At 45.3% G+C, this 24111-nt stretch overlaps 1 protein-coding gene across 2 annotated transcripts; it reads left to right on the top strand.

The window, feature by feature from the left end:
• Window positions 1–830: 830 nt before the first annotated feature.
• On the top strand, window positions 831–18522 carry LOC149853417 (transmembrane protein 45B-like). Of its 2 annotated transcripts, none has more exons than XM_090027123.1 (6): window positions 831–1072; window positions 12187–12389; window positions 12476–12688; window positions 15116–15300; window positions 16320–16465; window positions 17764–18522. In XM_090027123.1, exons 2-6 carry the CDS (start codon window positions 12206–12208, stop codon window positions 17879–17881), a joined length of 846 nt encoding a protein of 281 aa, XP_089883249.1. In that variant the 5' UTR covers window positions 831–1072; window positions 12187–12205; the 3' UTR covers window positions 17882–18522. The 2 variants fall into 2 exon arrangements, with proteins under 2 accessions (XP_089883249.1, XP_089883250.1); XM_090027124.1 differs by having other exon boundaries at window positions 1072–1211.
• Window positions 18523–24111: the final 5589 nt, after the last annotated feature.

Here is a 24111-nt window from a genome sequence, read left to right on the forward strand (position 1 = left end):
TTGTAAAACACTTTAAGAGCCTGGGATGAAAGAATCTCTATAAGTGGAAAGTATTATTAGGAATAAACTCTATTTTAGAGGAGACCGGGCCAGAAAATTGCATTCATGGGTGACATATGGGTTATGGCATCTCAGTCCATAGGGAATATATTTTTACAAACTGAAAACAATGGAAATCAAAGCACTGCAAAAGCGGAAATCCATTCTGCAGTTTCCCTTGCCCAAGCACGTGCGCTTCAACAGAACGGGCCCAGCTGAGTCCGCTGCTACGTCCGCGGGATACGCTTGCACACGTGCACAGGATACAGGAGCGTTTTCAGCTGCTTAAAACTAGCATCTAAACGGAGAGAAATTTAAAAACTACCGCCTAAATAATGAGAAACAGGAGGGCTCGGCCTGCTTCAGTGCTTTGCGTATTGTGCACCGAAGAGATGGTGCAGCAGAGAAGAGCCCAGGTCTCCTGCTGCTCTCCGCTCAAGGCCGCCGGCTGATCCTGCCTTGGGTGTCTGCCCCAAGCGGTCCCTCCCTAGCAAGTCCCCAAAGCTCAGGCAAAGGAGGCCGGCACAACCCCTCAGGTGCGCCGAAGCCAGCGGCAAAACACCTGCGGACCTTGTTTCACTTGCCTGGATTAAAAGCTCGCATTCTCCATTGCCTTTATTTCAGCGCCCCCAAGCCCGGCCTCGCACAGCCCCAAACTCCCCGGAAACGTGCCCGCCGTTGGGCACGAGCGCAGCCGTGAGGCGCGAGGCCGCACTCCGCCAGCGCGCGGGCTCCGCCTCGGGCCCTCAGGGGGCGGGGGCGGGGCCAGGGCCGGGGGCGGGGCGGCAGGTAGCGCGGCGCATCCCCGGGCCGGGGCGGGGGGGGGGTCTCTGCCGCGTCCCAGCTCCCGGCTCGGCCCGGAGGAGAAAGCGCGGCCGCCCCGGGGATGCGGCCGCTGCCGCCGGGGCTTGGCACGAAGCTGGAGGACCAAAGTCCGGGCCAGCCCCTGCCGGGCGCGGCTCCGATAAGGCCATCGACCCCCGCCGGGGCTGGGCCTGGCGCACAGCCCGCAGCTTAGACGCCGGTCTCAAAGGTTGGTGGCACAGCTCACTGGAAGTGCGCACAGAGAGGATGCTTTTAATTCCCCCCCTTCCCCTGCCCCGAGGCAGCAGCAATGATGCCTAAACCTATCCCTGACGGGTGCTTCTTCTACCTGGCCTTAAAGACCACGGGTGAGTAAGAAGGCACAGTAATCTGCCCCAGCCCCCGGCTATCCTCGCACTTCGGTCTTCTCCAGATGTCCTGCCTCAATCTCCCTTGCTGCAGTTTGAGTCCATCCCTGTTTGTCCTCTCTCCAGCAGACAGAACAGCTTACAGCCTTCTTTTGGCAGTCGTCTTTCCGTTTCTCCTGGCTCCAGGCTTTTCTTCTCCAGACCAAGCAACCCCACTTCTTTCAGTCTTTCTTCCCAGATCCTGTTTTCTAAACCTCTGTTCTCCAGCTGGCCCGTGCAGTTCACACCCCTAAGTAATAGTTCTTATTACTTTTAGCTAACAGAATTTGTATGAGGAAAACTGACTAGTCTGAAAGTCTCTTTTGATGGGATTTAAAGATGCTAACAAATGTCCCTTTTTCTTTGGGAAGAGGAGAAAAATAGAGGTGAGGTGGATTAAAGTTGAACTGTGGTTTCTTGGTGACTAAAGCAAATGAGCACACGCAAAAGACTACAGTAATAACAGCAAAGATAGAAAAAAGTATAGTTCCTGTCTGTGGTGCTGACTCTTGCCCTCATATCTCTGCTGGAGAGATTCAAGTACATGTGGCACAATCTTATCAGCTACTCCAGGACCTGGGAACATTGTACCGGTATTAGGCTGTTAGAGGCTTTGGTTTTGGCTGCCTTTCTGGTATAGGTTCCCAACCAGGTAACAAGAGAGAGCCTTGGGAGGTAAGTCAGATTCTTTTGCCTTCTGTTTGATAAGAGCAAGAAAGGAGAGAGAACATACATAGGCGACTGGTAGGAAGGGCACAGGGGGTATGTGCCCCCCCCCCGCCCCGAGGTTGGCCACGCCGCCGGCTTCTGCGGGCAGTTGCTGCTTGCCACCCCCTGGCAGGGGGTTCTCCTGCCCTGGCGGGGGGTCGGACTTGAAGATCTATAAGGTCCCTTCGAACCCTACTTTTCTGATTCTATGATACCACCGATGATGCTGCCCCAAAACTGTACACCCAGTCTCAGGAGGCACCACCCGTCACCCATGAGAACATATGAGGAAGGAAACGGACATGCGAGAGAGGGAGTGACAGCAGGAACCCAGGTCTCAGCTGGGTATTTTTCAGGACTTAGACAAAACTGGTGTTATTCGTTGAGTTCTTCTCTCTGGTGTTTGAGACTTCCTTGGCCAGGACTACAAAGGCTCAGCAGCCTCATGGAGGCTCTTGGAACTGAGGAAGATCGTGGAAGTGGAGTTGAGATGGCAAAGCTTGCTTTTTCTTTTCTACCTGTTCCTAGCATTTTATTTCCTTCCCTACCTCTCTCAGAGTCTCTCTTTAAGGACTAGACATTCGCTTATTATTTTGTCCATCCATTAAGTCTTCCAGCATGCCTGTGTGGTCCATCCATTTCTGTTTTCACATTTCTGTTTACCAGTTCTGGTCTTAATACAGCCCCTGGATGATCCCGTCATGTTTGGATCAATTCCTTTTGTGTCTTTTTCCTAGCAATGTTCACTGTTATATGCTGTTGCAATGTTTTAGGAATCTTCATCCACGTCATATTACTGAACTTGCCATTGGCGTAGACCAGATATACCCCAGTGAAAACATTTTTTAACCCAAGACCAGAAATGCTTAGAATGCTTCCGAGACAGCTGTGGCGGGAAGGAAAGTTGCTCTGCCAGTTTTGCAGACGTTATCAGATGAGGTACTATAAGTAATGAGTAACTTAATTGTTCACTAGCATCATCATGGAGGCGAGATACAAGCAACTGGTGTGTAGTGGATGTAACTGGGCAAAGACAAACGTTAGTGTGATGGGGAACTTCAGTGAAATAGGGAACAGTCTTCCAACGGGATTGATGGAAGTACTTACATTCTTAAGATTCACAGAGATTCTGTAGATAAAATGTGGTCCTGGAAATTTAGGTGTGATATATCGCCATGAGACAGTGAAGAAGGACAATGGGTAAGTATGGCAAGAACAGAACATGAGTCAGAACTACTATTTGTGCAAGTAGCTTTCTCCAAGTGTCTTTTGTGCCCCTTTTTATAGCCTTTCTCTGCCTTCTGGAAGAGCATATGAAGGGAGATAATTCTCTGCTCTGTTTCCCTTTCTTTTTCCTCCTCTCAGCCAAGTATTGACCTCCCAAATAAGGTCCCTTGGCCTTATACCCCACCCCTGCCTTCCTCTTAGAGCAACCAACCCCAGCAAATCAAAGGGAAATAAAATCCATGAGAAAAGCTTAGAAGCCTTGCGGATCCCATAGTATTCAACCAAGTAACTGAACTGGCTAATTTGGCCAGCTAATTGTTGGACCTCCACACAAGTCATTTAGTGTGAGGGCAAGGTGTGTTGCTCAGCCTACGTCTGTGGGTTGTTTACTGTAGCACTACACCAGACTTTGGACTTCAGCGTTACAAATTGTCGTCAGCCAGGGCATGGAGATAATATGCAAAGTGAAATGCTATTAACATGCTAAAAATAATTACTTAATGCTGTGTCCCAAGGAAGGTAGGCAAGACCCTTTGAAGGCTTCTAGGGCCAAAACTTGCCCTCAAAGGGATTAGGCTAGAGAACAGGGACAAGATGAAACTATCCTCCTGCTCTGCCATTCACAACAGAAGGAAAAAAGAGACTGATGTGGAAGAGGTGCAGTCCAGCTGTGCAAGCAATATCCAGTTAGTATCCCAGCCAACCCTAACCAGACATAGCATATCATAGAAATATAGGGCTGGAAGGCATCCCAAGAGGTCATCTAGTTCATCTTTTGATGTGAGGCATGATCGGTTGTACCTAGACCATTCCTGACAGATATTTGTCTAAACAACCCCAATTCTCTCCACCTCACCAAATAGTTCATGTTTTCTAAGCTTCGTATCATTCTCGCTGCTCTTCTCTAGACTCTTTCCCTGGGGAGGCCAGTGAATTAGTATTAAAACAATGTGGCAAGCTGATCTGGGGAAGTTATAAGACTAGAAGAAGCACTAAATGATTGTGCTAATAGTGTAATAAGTGGGAAGTAATGCCAAGTATATTAATCGAGTAAAGGATCAGGCATGCTATGAAACAATTGAATAAACTGACTGAAAGTGAAATTAAGAACCTGGTTTGGGGAAAGCCAAGCCTTTCAGATATGGCCTCTAATTTTGGATGCCAACTTGAGATGCCTGGGACTTTTTTAAGGGGAGGATCAGCTGAAGTCAAAGGACTTCAGTTTATTATTCATAGTATAGTAGCACCCAAGGAGCCCAAGGAAAGGCCAGGGCTGCATATTATTATATTAAGAATATGGCCATCTGTTTCCCCATATATTCCCACATAAATTTATATTTTCAGCTATCCCCGTATTTGTGCGTGCCGCCTTCTTCGTAATGCTATAGGTAGATTATTTGTGGAACAAACTGTGTCTTTCAAAGGAATAAAAGTGACTATTATATAAAACTGTTGGACTGTACCAATGTCGTTGGTAAATGGAGTCTGTTTGCATTTTGTGTTTAATGACCCAGTGTGCTTATTGCCAACAAATCTCTCCCCTTGAGCCATGGAATAAGGCAGAGTCATTCACTGCTTGTAACAAATGGCTCTAAAGTTGCTATCAAATACCCTAGAAAAAAAGTATTTTGTTGCATGGGTAATTTAATTCTAGGACAAAATACCTTCATAAATGCGCATACATGATGGTTTTGTAGGAACTGAGCCTGGGACCTCAGCAACAATAGACTGGGTCTTTACCTGTTCAGCCGAAGTAGTAACCATATAAGAATGTTACCCGGGTTTTTTGTCACTGGAGGCAGCCACTTGAGTTAATCGCGATGACAGCCGGCTAGGTTTGTCTACATGAGAAAGTGTCATTGGTTTAAACCACATTAAACCAATGTAAACACCCATGTTCACACTCTCTTCCTGATTTAACAATGGCTCATTTTACTCTAGTTTAACTTTTGGGGGGACAAATTTAATTTGAACTGAAATGAAAGAGCACGAACAGCTTGTTCTACATTGGATGACAGATGGACGGATGGGTTTGGATTACACCAACACAACGTTTCCACTGAGGAAATGTCTGAGCCAGTTAAGACCTACAGTGAAGATGGCATTTTAATCTTAGGACCAGATCATCCCCTGCATGGAGGGGCCCACATAGACCAGATACTTCAGAAGGAGAACATGGATTTTTAACATGGATTTTTACATGTGGTTTGAGACACAGAACATGGCATAAGAAGATGCTTTGGTCACAAAACTGACGCTCCTGAGTCATCTGCTGTTGGTCTGTGCTCCTGAGCTGTGCTCCACCGCCCAGCCCCACAACCATAGTCCTGGTGGAGCCAGCCTACAGGCTCCAGGCACGTACACACACCCACGCACACATTCACACTCACTGCCTGTAGTTAGCATGGCATTCCTGTGGGGTCAGTGAGCTTAGGGGGTTATGATGAGAGGCAAGGTCAAGCCCACCTCATAGTCTCCTGCTTTTTCAATCAGTTGATTCCAGGTAGCAAAACGTACAGGTGCTGCCTAACATGAAATGTGAGTCTGCTTGTGAGACAGCCGTTAATATGCAGAAGAGAAGGCTTGGGCACACTGCAGTTCAACACCAGCTATTAGTTAAAAAAGCCTGATAGATCATCCTGACAAAACTCACCTGCAGTTGTGCCAGATGGTCTCCCTGACTTAAGTTGAGGACTACATCAAAGAGCTAGCAATTTCTTCACCCTGTTAAGCAAACCAGCAAATGGCCATCAGGAGCAGTCTGGATTTAATTGCCAGTCCCCTGACTCACCTGAACACCTGTATGCGTGTTCATGCTGTGACTAAGTACAATATTGGGATTCTTGCCACGCTGTCCCATGTGAACAGGTGAAAAGTTCACTCTCCTGCATTCAAGTTATCAAGCAATATAAGCCAGCACCGTGCAGCATGACCAAACATCACAGGGTGTGACCTGAGATAGATGTGTGTGTCTATGTGTGTACTAGCACTATGTAAATAATTTATTTGTTTTTTGGTTCTCTGAACTGAACTGAAAAATGTTAACATCTACTCTAGTAATATGCCATGCCCACAGCCTTATGACTAAACCACAGAAAGCAAGCAGGAGGACCCACCCACCTTTTGAGTTTAACTACTTTTCAGGGGCTCAAACAGGGTAGAATAGGATCACATTTAGGCTCTTAATGAACAAAATAAGATCTGGACCTTTATGTATCCTGTTGAACTAATCTAACTATATCATATGAACAAAATGAATCCCATGTTTAGTTCATTGCTTGGTTAGTTAATCATTCATGGCCTGACTTTGATTTTCTTTGAATATTATCAAAGTGTTCACTGGGTACAATGGGAGAAATCATTTTTGGTTGCTGGGCTGTCTGCAAACCATTCGTTTAAATCACTTTGTTTCCTGTTTGGGCAGCAGTTTTTTAATACAGAAACTGTTATGAATGTCTGGGTGAAGGACTGGTGCTAAAATGTAAAAACTGTGGTATTTGCAAACATCCCTACAAGTCCCTATTAGTTTTCAGAACTAATAATATAGCCGGTAACTATTCATGAGATCCTGTGACTCAGAAGTGTTCAGTGTGTTTAATCATGCAAACGTTAGGGACTCATTTTATTTATTTGCCGCACTGGAGCTGGTCAAATGGTAAAATGTCTTTTGCTGAAGATTTTATAGAAAATCAGATCATTGCAATGGAGATTTAGGGCTCCCTCTTCTGCACAAAACTTAGAACAGCTGCTTACTAAGCAATGCTGATGCATGTTTTCCACGGGGTCTTGAATGATAGCAAGAGATAGAGGGCGGATTTTGCAGCTGAGTAGAAAAGGTGGTAGGTACGTACAGCTTTGACAGGCTTGGGTTACATTATCAATGGGAATTTTGCAAGCAAGGCAGGATGCTTGTTTGGTGGAAGGATGACATAAAAAGAAGCATTTTTATGACAAAAATAAGTAAAACGGTTTGATTTTAAATGACAGATTGGCTTCATGAGCTGATGAGGTCAGGCAGGGGCCACTCAGCTGCAGTTATAAAATCCATCACGGCTAATCAGGCCAAAAAATGAACCGACCTGAAACAACTCATTGCCCATTTTGGAAGACTTATTTTAAATATGTAATGTCCATTCCAGACATCTCTGCATTGTCTAGTTCCAGTCATTGAGGAGTGGGAGATGGAAGCACCAAATAGCATGACCACATTCTTGTAAGGGATCATCTGGCCTTTCAGACCCAATGGGTTTAGTGAAGCACTGGGCAGTTCTAGAGCTGGCCCAACATAAGGGGAGCAGCATCCTTCTTATTTTTGTAGGAAGGGCTCAGCTCTGTGCATTCCCTGTAGCTCTTCTCTGTTCATGTTTCTTCGAGTTCATGTACTATCATATCGCTTTGTGTTTCACTTTACCCAGCCCAGAATCTTACTTTTTTTTGTAACAAAAAGGGCTTCTGGTCCTGGTAATCTCACTGGCATTCAGCAGGATTAATCTGCTGAAAGCTGACATGTCAAGATACGGTATCACATTGCAGCCGTGTTATCACAGCTCAGTGCCATCAGAACAAGCTAGGGTAGTAGTGAATGGGTCCTTCCCACATAGCGTGGGCCTTTGTGCTCCATTTCTGGATGCCTGTGGAGGGAAGGAGCACTCTGAAGAAATCTCATACCCTTCTTGCTTTACAGCTAGTATCTCCCAGAGGTCCATCCTTGACACCTCTAACAGCCATTGTGTAACGCCTACTCCTTCCAGGATAAGAGTGAAATTCTCCCTTCTCTCTGCCCCCTAAAGCAAGTCATATACCAGAAGTTTAGCAGTAGTTCGCTGTTCCAGTAGTTATGTAGGTAGGGGCCAGTCTTCACACTGTATATTAGAAGACCTGTGAGAACAGAAGAGTTTGGCAAAGATCTCTGATGGTTGCAAGGCTCAGGCTCAGTTTTCTCTCTGGCACCAGTGCCTTCCACAGCTACAAGAACTAACAGAAAAGAGGCTTTGTCAGCCCTGCTAACCACATTGCCTGGGTTGAGGTGTGATTAGATAGATGCAATCCCTGAGAGATCAGGGCCCTCCCAACCAACTTGGGGCTTGTAAATAGAAGCAGGCCTCCGAAAGGGCCTTAACTTGGATCAATTTTCAGCACAGAGTGCAGAACGCCAGGGAGATGAACTGCTCACCTGCAACATTTCTAGCTCTGGCTCACAGCATTCATAAAGAACATGGTTATCTTCTACACGCATACCGTCCTTTTCCCCAGCCATGTCTGCTTCTTTCCTGCTGACAAACCTTTGCTCTCGCTGAAGTGCACAGGGAACAGAACCATGTAGTTTATCACATATTCTTCCAAAACCAGAGGTGACTTGCGTACTAATGGACCTACATGACATGCCAGAGGGAAGGAGCAGAGCATATGAAGAAGGCAGTTAACAACAATTTGAGTCTGTTTTGGAAAGCCTAGAATCGCAGGTGAGAGAGAGACCACTGGCATGTGCCATCAGTTAGAGTTCAGATGGACATGGCAGCAACAGGTCCTTCCCCAAACTACTAGCTGTTGCTTGGCCCTCTTAAAGTTCACGTGCTTCACCCAAGAAGTGGCAGTGTTTCTCTGAGACCTGTATGAACCTAGGCTTATCATTTAGAAAAGAAATTTGGGCGCCGTTTGCTATAAGAAGGTACCACATAATTTACTGAGGTTACACAGAGGAGAAGGTAACCCATTTGCAAATATTTGCAGTCTCCAGGCCCTTCCACTATTCAAGTCCCATGCAGTGTACATTTTGCTCTAGCTATGATACAGCAATACTCTCTAATTCTTATATAAAATTGTTGACATAAACAAACCTTTCATTTTAAAAATCTGGTGTAGCTGTCCCCATTTTACAGATGAGGAAAGTAAGGCTCGGTGTATTGCCCGAGGTAAGCAGAAAGTCATTGGCAGAATTGGAAATAAAACATAGAGCACTGTCTGTGACTTGGTGATCCTGCCTACTAGACAATGCTGCCTCTTTAAGAACAGATTTGGGGCTTTAATTGTTCCTTTCTCATTCATTATTACAGATTTAAAGGCCAAGATTTTCCTTAAAAAGTATAACATCTAAAAGCTACCTCCCACCCAATACCTTGTGCATCCGCAGCAGAGCCCCTGAGAGCCTGTGTGATGCGACAATCCCCCCAAACCAACTGATACCAAAATCAGTTGCCTTTATCCATATTTTATAGAGAGGAAACTGTGGCACAGGGACACTAGGGATATGTGCAAATGACAAAATTGTAGTAAGTTAAAATGGACAGGGACTGACTGGGAACCACCTCCACAGAGACTCTGTCTGCCTGCTTTTACCCTGGGGTAAGATGGGGCAATTTAGTGCAGTTTCATTCAGGGGCAAGTTGCCATGGTTTGGTTTTCTCTTGCCCAAGGTAAGACTGTGAGAACAGCTATCATCTGCCTCTCTTCTTGCTGTAATTCATTTGACTGTCCAAACCAGGACTTGTCCAGTGTTGAACAGGAAGTCCCTGGTGGGGCAGATACTCGCACAAAGGTCTTGTGAGTCACAGACTGATATCTTTGACCACCATATCATGCTTTGTAATATATGACAGTATTACTCATCTTATCAAAACACAACTTACTAGTTCCTCTTCCTACTTTCTGAGGGAACTTAGTATTCCAAAGCTTTGCCATTAAAGTTTGTCTTTCTAAACCCGGATTTCTGCATTATCCACCCAGCTTTCATAATCTGGAGGAGAGGATCTAGGATTGCCAGTGTCTTTTAGCTACAGTTCACAAATTGGGCAGCAGAAGAGCTTTGTTCTCATTGTGCTCACATTTCAAAGGGATGTGCCTTTACCTTGATTTACTGCAACTCATGTTTGCCAAAACCAACAGGGTTGTAAACGGCTACAGCAGGAAATAGTATCTCTTCTCCTGTGCTTTGTAGTCCTGTAAGACTGCAATGGATCCTTGCGTTGGATTAGATTTGTATTGTGATATTCTTCTTTTGAGGTAACTCAGTCTATAGTTATATTTTACTGGCCTAATTATGTTAGCTAGGGGTATCAAATTTTTGTTGTCGCTGACAGAATTATACCAGTAAAATTCCTAGTACAGATACAGGCATGATGGTATCAAGATGACTTAGTAACATAGTTTACATCTGGTCCTTAACTGACATGTTATACCAGCAGAAGTGCTTTTATACTGGTATAACTGGGTGTTCCTAAACAGCCATAGGGAAACTGTGTCTTTCCAGGCATTGGTCCTAACCCTGATTTCTGTGCCAGTTTGGGTTTTTTTGTTGTGTGGCTTCCATTTTTGATGCTCTGAACAGAGTGAGTACTAGACAAGTCTCTTACTGGAGAGACCCAGTCAAGCAGATGATGTGATGCTAAGGCAAACAGCTCAAGAGAAAACATATCAGAACTCAGCTGCTATGAAAGCACAGTGAAGTCATGCAGCCAAAAGCTTACTTTCAAAGCCACTGAAGAGGTTAACAGAGGATGCTATCTATGCATGTAGTATTTCAGTCAAGTAATAAATTGCCCGGAGCCCTTGCAAAGCTCTGACAGGGAGTGTGCAGCACATGACAGTGCAGAAAATTGGACTATTCAGAGGCATACTAAGATACTTCGACCTGTATGGAGGTGGGTAACCAGCCAATTTCTCTTGGATATGTGTGCTTTGGGAAAGCTTTCAGAGACATTATTTCATAGGCATTAGGGCTGGAAAGGACCTTGAAGATCATCAAGATCACCAAAAGACAATTGACATGAAAACTCTTTCTGGAGCCCATTGAACCAGTAGCTTTCTATACACGCTGAAAAACCATCTTCTTTTGACCTTAATAAAGTCAGTGAGCAGGGGTCTCCCCTTTGTTGCCGCTTGTTGAATGTAAACTAGGGGCTTCTGAATTTAGAGTCACTCTTTTTACCAGCACTGAGAATAGCTGGTGCCAGAAATCTCCCAGAGCATCTCTGTTCTGAACGGGCCTGTCGCAGGGTTAACCTTTCTGCTCTACTCTGCTCCTACTTGCTTGTTTGCCCAAGCCATCATGACCTGTGCAGTGGAACAGAGGCAGCAGGACAGGAGCAGCACATTGCCAGGAAGGATTTATTGCCAATGAATGCACTGCTGCTTTTGCCTCTGCATTAGCTCTCTTTGCAGATCTCCTGCATCGCCCTGAACTGGCATCTTTGTCCTAGTGCTTCTGCATTTCCCTCTCAGCTCCAATCCAGCTCTCAGACAGGGATTCAAGAAGTATGGCTAGTCATGCTGAGCAGTTTCTTTTGCCTGAAGGGCATGGTATAGCCAGGAGTAATACTGTCACTAGATTGCTAGCAAGGCAGTTTAGGTGTATGGTGGGTTCCCATGGCTGTAAACAAGGTAAGTTGTTTCTGCTTCTTGCCTGCTGTCACTTGTGATAAGGATACATCACTTTACATATATGCATGTAAACCATATGCATATCTACCACAAACTCCAGCTCATCTGCCACCATCAATTATTCTACAGAGCCCACAGATAGCTGTCTTCTTGTCAGAATACCTAGTGGAGTCTCTACTTAGCTTCAACTGTCTCTGTCCTTGCTAGCTCTTGGTCTTCATTTCCAAGTCCAAAGGGATAGTGGTCAGTTTTAAAGGAAATTAATTCCCTCTTGGCTTCAGAGATACAAGTCTGGTGCAAACCAGCACATCCTGCTGAAAATACCTCTGTGTCACGCTAACCACGATACACAAAGTTTATCTGTCACCGAATGAAGCTTAGTGAGTTCGGCCAGGGGAAACCTTGCTTCTGTCAGCTGTGTGTGGACCATACAGGCTTTGAATAATGGGCCTGTGGTGCAGCAGCTATTTAAAATGCAAAAGAAGCAAAATGTTGGAGTCTAAAATAATGTAAAAACAAGTGGGATTTTTTCTGGTTTTTTTCCGTACACCCCCAGTGCTCAGACAGTGCTTTTTGGCATTGTTGGGGAGGTCAAGCCTTACCCTGAGATTTTTTTGCCTTTTAGCTCTAAGAAGTTGACTGCGATGGCAAATTTCAAAGGTCATGCCCTCCCGGGCAGTTTCTTCCTCCTCTTCGGACTCTGGTGGTCTGTGAAATATTCATTCAAGTATCTCAGCCAGAAGTTGAACAGGAAATGCCATAGAAACCGCTGCTATCAGCACCTGGATGTCATTGAAGGGGCAGCCAAAGTCATCTTTGCCTTAATAGGTAAGGACTGTGAAACGGATTTCCCAGTTGCAATGTATTACACTGTATCTACTTGTGAGTGTCACCCTTTGTGTGTCTTTCTCCAGGGATGCTGGCTGAGCAGTTTGTCCCCGATGGTCCCCACATGCATCTGTACAGCAGCCAGGAAAACAGCTGGGTGAAGCTAGCAAATTGGCAGCACACAACCATGTATCTGTTCTATGGGATCTCAGGTGTTGTGGATGTGCTCTCGTACTCCCCACTCAAAGTGCCCCTGGGACTAGATCGGCTCATGCTTTCTGTTGCTGTGTTTGTTGAAGGTTAGTAGCATCCCAGCACATGGGGCTGGATCGGGCACGTGGCTGCTTCCTGGCGGTCCTGGCCTCAGTGCGTGGGGTGGGACTCAGCATGCAGCACCAGAATCAGCATGTGGGTGGGCCACGACATGTGGGGCTGGACTCGGTGTGGGCTCCCAAATCTATGCACGAGTTAATCTGCAAACTGGATCTGGCCTGTGGACCAGCTGCACCTCACTCATCTGACCCATGAGCCAGAAAGGATGGGCACCGGTGGCCTACAGGATTTAGACACATTCTCAAGGAAACCAGTGGGAACTGTATATCTGTGCATCCATATCCTCTAGCCACATTTGAAAACCTCTGCCTCTGAGTATAATAAAGCTCTTTAATAACTGTGTTTTTCTTATCTCGCTAGTGACTAAGGGCTAGGAGAACTGACACAAAAAGTCACTGGAATAAACTGTTAATTACCATATTTACTCAAATATAAGATTACCCCCCTATAATTAGATGCTATATATGGAAAATTTATAAATGTTATTATTTACCAGGTATAGGAATAGGTATTGGAGAGCTGTCTTGAATTCCCCCTGCCCAATGGTGCAGCAAAAAAAGCTGGGGTGGGGAGGTTAGGTGGCTCCCTTGCCCTCTGCCCCAACCACTTCTTCCCTCCGCAGGTTTCCTCCCTCCCCCCAACACCTACACCCCGCCACCGCCAGCCTCTGCACCCCCTCCCATTCCCCTCAGCCTCTGCATATTTCCTACAAACTCTCCCTAGTCTCTGCCTCTCCCCGCCTGCACTGTCAGACCAGACCACGCTGTCCCACAGCAGTGCACATGGAAAGTCAGCCCTCACCCTGCCACGTAGCAGTGTCCGGGCAGTGTGGGAGCGTGGGCAATGCTGACTGACTGAGCAGGGAAAGGAGTCTGTATGAGCTCGGTGCCTGGGAGAAACCCCAGCCCAAGCCAGAGCTGAGCTGTACCTCACAGTAATGGGAAAGAAAGAGGCTGGATGGGGAGGCAGAAGCTGCAGGGGGGGAAGCAAGCGTGCGCAGCAGGAGCCCTGGTAGATATTGTTCTCCATTTCCCCAAGCTAGAGTGCATTTAAGCCTGGGTTGTCAGTGAAGGGCCGTCTGTAGTGAGATGCGAAGTGCAGCCACTGCATATAATAAGAAGGGAACCTCTGCCATTGGGCTTTTGCAGATCAGTCTTCTCACCGTCAGTAATGTTGGACTGTGGAGAGGTTAGCTGGGGTGGGGTGAGAATACGAGTGGCTTTATGCTCCTTAGCTCCTTCGTGTCGGTAGTAGTTTGAGGCTCGGAAACGTAACTAGCCAGAAGCTGGCAATGCCAGTCAGGATAAGGGCATGTCGTTGAGACCAAGAGGTGTCCCAACCGATGGGAACTTGATGCCTAGGAAGCTTGCAGTCCAAAATGCAGCTGTCTAACGGATTTAGGCACCTACTGAGTTTTGTGACTATGGGAGCGGGGTCAATTTGAATCGCTCTTCAGAACATCTGTAGCTAAACCCTGCCTAACTCCACTTTATGCGCCCGAGGAACCGATCTGAATCGAGCCCATGCTGTAACCGTCAGAGACGAGCTAAAGATTCTGCCTTTATTTCAGGAGCGACTGCCTCACAATTACTGCCATGCCCGAAGGTAGCACAGATTCCTCAGGTGCCAATGGCACTGTGATTTGAAACAAGCTCAGTTTACTTGGTACAATAATGGGCTAGTGGATGCTACTCTTGTATTACAGCTTTCGAGCTTTGTTCCTGTGCTGCGTGCGCCCCCAGAGAGTAATTCATTGCACTCCAGGCACCGTCAGTCTCACCTGCTTTGCTTCCTCCTCACACAGCACATCCACAGAGCCTGTTTGCTGACTTCACTGCATCACAAATATTATTTTCTCATCCTGCACAGTCAGGGCCAGGATTTCAGGTTGCTCTCAACTTGAACAGGGCAAGAGGATGACAGTGTGCCACTGAAGCACTTATTTGTGGTGAATACATTAGATTTAGGAATTCCTTGCGATTATTTTCCTCCTCCCGATCCCGATAGGGTTGGAGAATTCAGAACAGGGGCTCCTGCGAGCGACAGGACATTTGACGTGGGGCAACTCGGACGCCGAAATTCCTGTTTGCAGAAGTTTAGTTATAAAAAATGGCAATCTACAGTTTTCCGGGAAAAACTGGTGAACACTAAACTAGTGAGGTGGAGAACATCTCAGGAACGCAATAGCGAGGGAAGGGTGGCCAGTCATATCCTGGGATGGTGCCTTCAGCCAAGTCACCTGAGTGGCCATGTTCTTCAGCCTTCCTGTTTTACAAATGGCATTACTGGAACTTCTCTTTTTTGGAGAAGTGCTTTGCGATTTATGGAGGGAAAAGACTCATGGGAGCAAAGCGTTGGTTGCTACAATGATGAATGTGTAATGATTTCCACAGGTTTTCTCTTCTATTACCACGTCCTCCACCGCCCCATGCTAGACCAGCACATCCACTCCCTGCTGCTTGTTGCCATTTTTGGTGGGGCCTTCAGCATCTTACTGGAAGTCTTCCTGCGGGACAATGTGACCTTGGAGCTATTTAGGGCTAGCCTCACCATCCTTCAGGGAACATGGTTCTGGCAGGTCAGTTCAACACCCTGAGCTTGATTTTGGGGCTCAACCTTAGGATGGGAGAGGAATGAAAGAGTGCGAGGAGGAAATGAATCGCACACAAATCAGTTGTCCCTAATGGATAATCTTGCAAGGTTATGGTAGATGCTTCATAACCCAGCTGTGAAAAATTGCCCTTAAAACTGGTTAGCCCCAGGCCATTTCCTATGATGGTTGATAATGAAATCACTGCTTTTCTCTGCTCACTCATTTAAAAGGGAAAGGGGAAATTACTCACCGTAAGCAAATGGAATTTTGCCAGGTTCTCATAATTTTGTTCTAGTTACTGTTTCTCCAAAAGCATTGAATATAATGGACCCCGTGGTATCCCCCCTGCAGGTCTAAAATGGCTCATGAGCTGCTGGGTGATATTGCAGTGACCATTTAACACTGCATGCTGCGAAAATGCAGCCACGGGTGTGTTTGCTGTGTGCATTTGTAGTTTCAAAGCATTCAACGTGCATCTTTAAGTCAAAGGGCACACAAGAGACTGTCGGCCCAAGGGTGTAGCTGCATTCTCCAGCTCAATTCAGCGTGGGAACCTCCTTTCTTGAACATAAATCTAATTCAAAGGTTGTCAAGCCCAATGCTTCCTGCAAAGTGGGTGAATACAGTGGTATCGGAGGCTTTTGCCTCTCAGCTCAGCATTCTTGATGGGTTTTCCTAGGGGCTCCTTCTCCACACTTTCCGAGCGCCTCACAATCTTTAAATTTATCTTCCTAGCATGCCTGGGAGGTTGGGCACTAGTATCACCATTTTGCAGACTTATCCAAGATTCACAGCAAAGCTGGGAACCAAACTCGTCCCTGCTGAGTACGAGTCCAGTACCTTTACCTCAAAGCAAGCCGCCTTCTCGGGTAGTTGTCAGACTACCCCATTACGGCGTGAAGCCCTGTTGAGGGGAGAGTGAAGGGGAGCAACATTAGAGGCTGGCGCAGCAGGGGTGCTTTTTTTTCCCCCCTCAGTGCTAATGAATTGTTTTATTCTATCAGATTGGGTTTGTATTGTACCCACCATGGGGAGGCCCAGACTGGGATGAAAAGGACCACGGCAACATTATGTTCATCACCATGTGCTTCTTCTGGCACTACGCAGCTGCTCTTCTCATCATGGCCATAAACTACACTCTGACTTACTGGTATGTCTGGGGGTTGGCAGAAGTGCAGCAGACAAGTGGAGTCGGATGCATGATGCTATATATCATGGCCCACAGCACAAAGTCACAGTTGATTTAATTACCTGCAACTGCTTTAAATTTCAGGGCACCCTGAGAGGTGTCGTCTTTATTTGTTGAGTGTACAGAATTCAAAGCAGTGTCAGCAAGAGCCACCTGCCTAACTGGGGAAAATTCAAAGCAATCAAGCCCCTAAAGCTGCTTCTCAAAGTCCAACCATTTTTATTTCTTTGCACTATAGCTGACAACCAAAAATCAAACCTTAATTAAATAAAAGAGTCAAAGCTTTGCTGGGAATGCACCGTGCCTGGCACTCGGTGCGTCTTTGACAACTTCCTTCCAAGGATTTCAAAGCAATTTACCTACAGTAATGTTTTGGACACATAATGCTCCTGTTGAGGCAGATAATAGCCAACTCCAAACATTACAAAAAGAGAGTTGGTCTGCCCCAGAAAATCTTGATTGCCTAAGAAAAAATATTTTTGCAGGATTCTTTTATTGCACTTCTGGTTTCTGAGATTTCCTGGTAGGATGGGGTCAGATTTTCATACATTTCTGTGAACTAGGAGGGCTGCATGTATAAGGTGCTTGCATGGACCCCAGCATCTTTCTTGCATCAATCTTCACAACAATCCTGTAAGCCTGGAATATGCCTCCATCCCCAATTTGCAGAAGGGCATGTCTGGACTGCTTCCCCAAGAAGCACGGCTTCACCTACCCACCCCCACTGTGTATGTGTCAAACCCAGGCCTAGGTGGTACCCCCTCAGCCCCCTAAATGACATGCTGATGGTCATGCTGGAAACCACGGCAGAGCTCAGTGATTGAAAAACCACATCCTGACTTCTGGGCTTGTGTCTTGCCCACAAAAGCATTCGTCCTCCTGTTTATCGCAAAAGAAAGTCAGAGAAACATTTCAATGATACTAACAGAGTCCATATACAAGTGCAGATGGGATATCTCACCCATGTAGTGACTGTACCAGGTTGACGCACATGCCCGTTCAGCTGAGTACTTTGCATTTGTACTTCCAGCACTGCAGAAGTAAATGAAATGTTTCAGTGTCTCAAACAGGCATGTTTCACTCTGCTCAGTGAAAGATGAGAAGTTGTACAATATGGTAGAACAGCACAAACTACTCAACCTGTTTAATCACATTTCTGTCCTTATATGTGGTTCTGCCATCCTGATCTTACTTGCCTACTGAGCAGGAAGAGTGGGTAATTGCTTGGATACCCATGATTTGTTGTTTGTGTGTTACAGCTATGTCCAGAAGTGCAGGAGAATCAGCGGAGAAACGGATATTGGACTTGGGGTCCGGAAGCAGAAAAGTGACCCAGGCTCCCATACTGCCCTCTTAAATGGATCAGATGAGGAGTGAAGATGGCGCATCTCAGCTCCCTGCTCTTATTTTTTAATATTTTAAGAATGATTTTTTAAAATAAAATCCAAGTGACGTTTATATCAGAATATCACAGATAAAAGGTCCCACAGTTCTGCTGTGGAACAGTATGCACTGATTTAAGATACATGGATGACATCCCTCTTGTGTAAATTCCCTCAGGAGCTTTGCATTTGAAATGAGGAAACAATATTCTATTTCCGATCACCTTAAAAGCCAAAATCGGGTGCAAAAATTCAGGACAACATTAGCAGTTTGGCTGATAGCGTCTTGCATCTATGTTTCCATGGTAATGGACTAAACCCATATGTCAGTCAAGTTTTCAAAGTGCTTGAGGGCTGACCTTTGATTGCAGCTGGAAAAACCTCCTGATCGGGGTTCATGAACTCCGACTCCTAGGACCCGAAGGAGTCAGAAGGGTCACCCCAGGCAGGAAGAGAAGTGGAGAATGCTAAATGCCAAAACACACCAAAGAATCTGTAACATCACTGTGTAATTGTGCTATGGAAATTTTGTACGAGCTCTGTCAGTTTAAGTATCTTTTTGTATTTTTGATGAGTGCCTTCAAGTCTGAAAATGATGAGAAATCTGAAATAAAAAAGTCCCCATTGACGTGGTATCCATAATTCATCAGACTGTTTTTGCAATAACATGTAGTAGTAGATACTAAAATTATGTTCATAACGTTTGGCCTATGTTCGGATTTTGTACTGCTGCCTATAATCACAGGATAACATGCTGCTCAGTTTAACTAAATTGGAATAACGAGGTCCCTAGTGGACTTCAAGGAGTCATAAGCAATCTAAATGTATCATCAGATTTTTGACAGATGTAAACCATACTCCTGAGGGTTTGGATAGGACTGGTGTGCCCGTGTGTGCGTGCATGTGCATGTGTGCTTCTAATTCTGCAAGAGCTGATTTAGAGTCTAAGCATCCTACCTCAGGGCTACTGAAGGTGCTTGAGGGACACATCTCTCTCCCGCTTCCAGGAGAAGTGAGTCTTAAAGCGCCTTCTCCTCCCTGCCTGAATTGCCTCCTTTTATATCTGACACTATGACACTGAAGTGCCAGACAGAGAAAAGATGCCTAAAATAATCAGCGCTTGCCCCAAGGTCTGGCCTAAAGGCCTGTCAGCTATGGGGCTTAGCTTCAGGAATTCACAAGAAGTTTCAACTTTTCACTGGAAAAAAGACCAACGTGGAAATATGTGGAAAAGATGCCGTGGTATCTCGCAGGGGTTGGATTTCAGGAGCCTCACGCCCTCATTTTTCAGTACACTATTTCCCATAATGCACCACAGCCAAGGGCTTCTAGGGTGCATACTGTGATATAGCAAGAAACAAAATAAATGTATCATGGGACACGTGCTCTGCCCCGTAGAGGAGGATTGGGGGAGTGGGTGGGTGTCTAAGGCACTCGTGCTACCATCCTCCTACAAGGCACCACAGCAGCACTTCCAGATCAAAGCCTCCTGTTTTCAACCAAACATTGGACTGAAAATGTTCAAGTTTTTACCAAAAAGTCAATATCTTTCCATGGAAAACAACACCTTTATGCCCAGCTCTAATTCTTGACCTTTCTGATTTGATGCCACAGATAGGAACATTTGCAGCAGAGAGGATTTCTCCGATAATATTGGTAGCATGGGGCCTCTTAGACTTCATGCCTGCATACTACACAATCTCTACATCCTTTCAGGTGCCATAGCAATCACCTAATTTATTTAATAAAAACCGATTCCAAGCGGGCTCCTGAGGTGGAACAAAGAGCAAGCAACTCAATATATTTCCATTCTTTATGCCACGGAGAACGTAGCAATCCATCCCTCTTAAGTCCTCTGACCTGGGCCCTGTATTATTAGTCTGCTGTTCCAGGCATTTGTCTCTTCTGGGGGCTGATCTTTGTTGCATCATAATGTTACCTGTATCCTTCTCAGTCTCTTGGACCAGCAGTCTCTTTTTGGGCAACCATACAGGTGGGCAGAGTTATTTCCCCTGTATGCTATCCTAATGGACCTTCTTCTGTTGCCTATCCCAGAAGCTGCTGTGCATCCAGTACCTTCGGACACAATGAAGAGAAAAGGCTATCAAAGGGAACACGCTGACCAAACTAATCTGTAGTTTTTTCCCCCAACCTGTCCTTACCAGACAACTAGACACAGAGACACATTGGAAATGCCACTGTTTAAATCAGGTAGTTAAGTCCTGATGCTCGCACATGGGAAGGCAAGAGAGAAGAGAATACAAATATTTCAGGATGCTGACTGAATTGCAAACATTTGAAGTCTGAACCCTTGAATATGAATGTTGTTCTTCAATGATAGGCTAAGAACTATTTTGACAGGGGGTTTTTTGGGAGGTGGGTGGCTTGCTGTAATCTACCTTTTCATACTGCAATTGGTCTGAATATCTACCTGTGAATGTTTATATCTCCAAGAAAGCAAACCTTGCATGTTAAGGCCCTATTGAGCTTGTGTGAAGATAAGCTTGTTGGGAGAAGAAATGAATGTAGTCTAATGAATCTAGAATTTGAATCTGATTGCTAATAAGCAGCATACTGTTACCTGAATGCTAACTTTACTTTTTCTTTATCTCCTCCTGCTTCCACAGAACAGAGTTGTTTTGAATTCCTGATGATTGAGAGAAACACGAATACATTGGTGGGTAAAGAATGCAGAAGCAGAACATCTCATCTCTGTAAATTCCTCTGCTAGAAAGCCTTATTTGTTAGCCTCATGAATTTTAACTCAAGCATTAGGCATGTTTGTAAAATCTAGTTTTGTCAGTAATGTATCTGGAATGTTTTAGCTGTGTTGCATTATTTTTTCCCCATTTTTATCATAATAACATAGTGCAAATGCCTTGCAATAACTGTTTTCTTTCTGATGATATATAAGTAGATTAACATACAAAGGTGACAAACTGCATTATCTAAAGTGCAAGGGGGTAAAACCAGGCTGTAGTGAACAAGCAGAGAACCCACGTGAGGCTGCAGATGATTTGTGTTTATGTAAAATATGCAGAAATTAGGTGGCCACATGGTGGCAGCACAGATTGGAGAAGGTGCCCCAGAGTGTGCTGCAGGAATGACAAGGTAGGTTTGGGTTATAATCGTCCCCTCCCTCCCCCTTCCAAAAGAAATGATCAAAATCTATTTTGTAAGATCGGATCCAGCTCAAAAGTGAACTTTTTAAAACACTCATCAGATTAGCCCCCACTCTTTGGGTGAGCTTCTGATGTTTGCCTAGTTTTTTTGGCATCACACAGGCTGCTTTTAATCAAAAGTATTCTCCATTCACTCTAAATTCATCTAGCACCATCTCTGTCCCTTAGCACATTTAGGCCACAGTTGTAGCAAAGCATTTTCCCTCTGCAGCTCCTACTATTTGGAAAAGGTTCTCTTCTGCCTCATTACCTTTCCAGCTCTACAGACATCTTCAGACTCATCAGTATAATGCAGGCTAATTTGTTTTCCCCTTTTGCAGTGTATTGCTTCCAGAGCATGCTCATAACTAGTGATGGGGGGGCTGAGGAGGAATAGCTATGAGGCCTGTGATAAAATTGGAAGAAATTGTGCCATCTCAAATAGAACTCCATTTTGGAGATGCTAACTTTCCAATGGGAATGGACATTTTTATTTCAACTGTAGGCCCCCTTGATGCTCTCAAGTTCTGCTAATAATAAAAAGCTACACAGTGACAAGAACTGCTTTTTAATGCAGCTGAATATCTAGAAACAAGTAAGTGAATCAGCCAAACTTCCAGGGGCTCAACCTACAAACCACAGTTCAGACTTACAATAACAGAATTGAACAGGGAATGTTACAAGTTCCCCTGTCTCCCTAATGGGAGTCCATTGTAGTCCCAGCCAGGAGGCTTTGATCCCCTAGTTTGACATGTAGCACCTTACAATTTGATCTCTGAAAGTCTGTGGTTCAGTCCCTCACGTGTTGGTCAAGTTGGTAGCCCTCACAATAGCATTTCAGCCCGAATCACAAGTGTTTCAGTGTTCCCCAGTTTTCAGGTATACAGGGAACAAGGAGTGTGCTTTCATTATGCAGAAAATCCAGAGCTGAGTTTTGGGGGGAAAAAACCCAAAACCACTCAATGGATTCCACCTGCCACAGCAGAAGCATCATTGTTATATTGCAATGATCTGAAGGAATCAGCACAAACTTCTCATTTGTGTCTGTCACCAGAAGATAATCAACCACAGACACCAAAGCCCAGGCAGATCCAGTTCCATCCTCTGAAGGAGCAAGGAAATCTGAGGGTTAGCCATAAGGCAGCCTTGGCATCCCTACAGCTCTCTCTTCCCCCCCAAAGGAAAGATTAAATCCTGACATCAGGAACTAACTTTGGGTGCATCACTAAGCTCTTTGGGTACTGCTGACAGATGAAGACCTAAACCCATTGTTTGCTGAAAGAACTTCCAATTATTTCATCTCATCAGCTTCATGGCTGGTTTCTTTGTTCCGATGAGGGATCTACCACTAATTTGCCATCCCACCAACTTGCATAGATTTCTAGAGTTGGAAGGGACCTGGTAGATCATTAGGTCTGACCCCTTGCTTCAGGCAGGAAAGAACACTGGGTTGAAGGCCTGAATGCAAGACCCTATGAAGACAGACTTTAATGCCCTTGACCTTGTCTACAAGGGTTTCTCCCCCTTTAGCCTCCTGTAAATTACTTCTGGAATTGCGACAAGATCACGTTCCAGGATGCTGGTGATTGTCACTACTTTATGTACCTGTTCCACAAGTAAGTAACCTAATGATGGAGGGCAGGAGGAACCTGATTTCTTGATCTTTCGTATGCTGATGAAGCCAGCAACATTAAGACTGACTCACCTTCTCAGCTGTATCCACATTACTATAAAATAAAACAGCCAAGCAAGTTGGAAACCCACTGTTCCTCCTACCTACAGGACTCAACTCTGACAAGCTCTGCTTCTTCCAAAACATCTAGTATTAAGATAGGGAGATGGCGCATATGGTTCTGGTCTCATGTCTTCAGTTACAGAAAGGATCCATCAGCACCTTCCTCCATTACTGCTTTTATGCAAGACTGAAATCAAAGAGGAAGCAGAACAAGTCATGCCCCCTGCCTGCTTTAACTCCTATATTACCTGTTTATGATGCCTGCGCTAGTAATAATAATGATAGTACTTTGCGCTTCCCTAGCAACTGTCTATCTGCAGAGCTCAAACTGCTCAAAAACCTTTAATTAAAGTCTCTTGATGGTAGGCCAGCATTACATTTTTTTTTCCTGCAGCTCCAAGTATGATGTTAAGCCTCCAAGGAAAGGTTGTTGTAGGTAAAACATAGGAAAGATGAGACCTAACCTGATCCCACTCCTATTTGTGATTTAGCAGCAGAACTTGATGGAGAACCAAAGGGCTAACTCCACTCCACTTAACTTCTCTGCATGCACTATTGTGGTGGTATTGTCCAGCAACCCCTTACCACTATTTCATTGTACTCTTTATAATAATTATTCTTTTATCAGACCCTTTCCCTACATGCTGTACTCATAACCAACCCTTTACATTCAACAAGGAAAAGTACCCACAGCCTGAAAGAGCCTGTTTTATAGCTGGCTCCCGCCCACTGCTTCCCCTTCCCTTCCAGGTGGCAAGCCTTCCTCTTTCCCTGTCAAGGGCCCAGCTTCATAATCAGCTTAACTTGTCCCACCTGTGAGAGGAGCCCAGCACTAAGCTGCCTTTTGAGGGAAAAGGGATTGCATAAGTTAGTAATTTGATGGTTTTTAATGGATGGGAGCTCTAGAACTGAAAGATGCTCTGGAAGCAGGGGTGTGTATGAGAGAGGAACGGAGGGTTAGTGCGCTTGCTGGTCATCTGTATTTCCCTATCAGCTCTGTCATCTTTTTTTTGGATTCCCAATCCTAAACATTTACTAATAAAAGTCAATCTTTTCTTCTTTGGCATTGACTAGTGGAGGGTGGTGGAAGGAGGTACTACCTGCTTTGCCATGTTTTTCAGGGCTTGTTCTAGAGAAGCATCTCTGTAGGAAAATTGGTACCCTGTACCCCCTCAGCCAGACAGTGCTCCTGGAAGAGAAGATTTTCCCAGTGTAGAAGAAAGCTCTGACTCTGTGGCTTGTCCTAAACCTGAGTCTCTAAGTTGTGGGATGCCTGCTCTGGGGAGACCAGGCTAAGCTTTTCTTTCTTTCTGGTTTCTAGTTGGAAGT

The sequence above is a fragment of the Crocodylus siamensis genome, chromosome 14 (genome assembly GCF_052110815.1).
Source record: "Crocodylus siamensis isolate JL-2025a chromosome 14, ASM5211081v1, whole genome shotgun sequence".
In the NCBI taxonomy this organism is placed as follows: domain Eukaryota; kingdom Metazoa; phylum Chordata; order Crocodylia; family Crocodylidae; genus Crocodylus; species Crocodylus siamensis.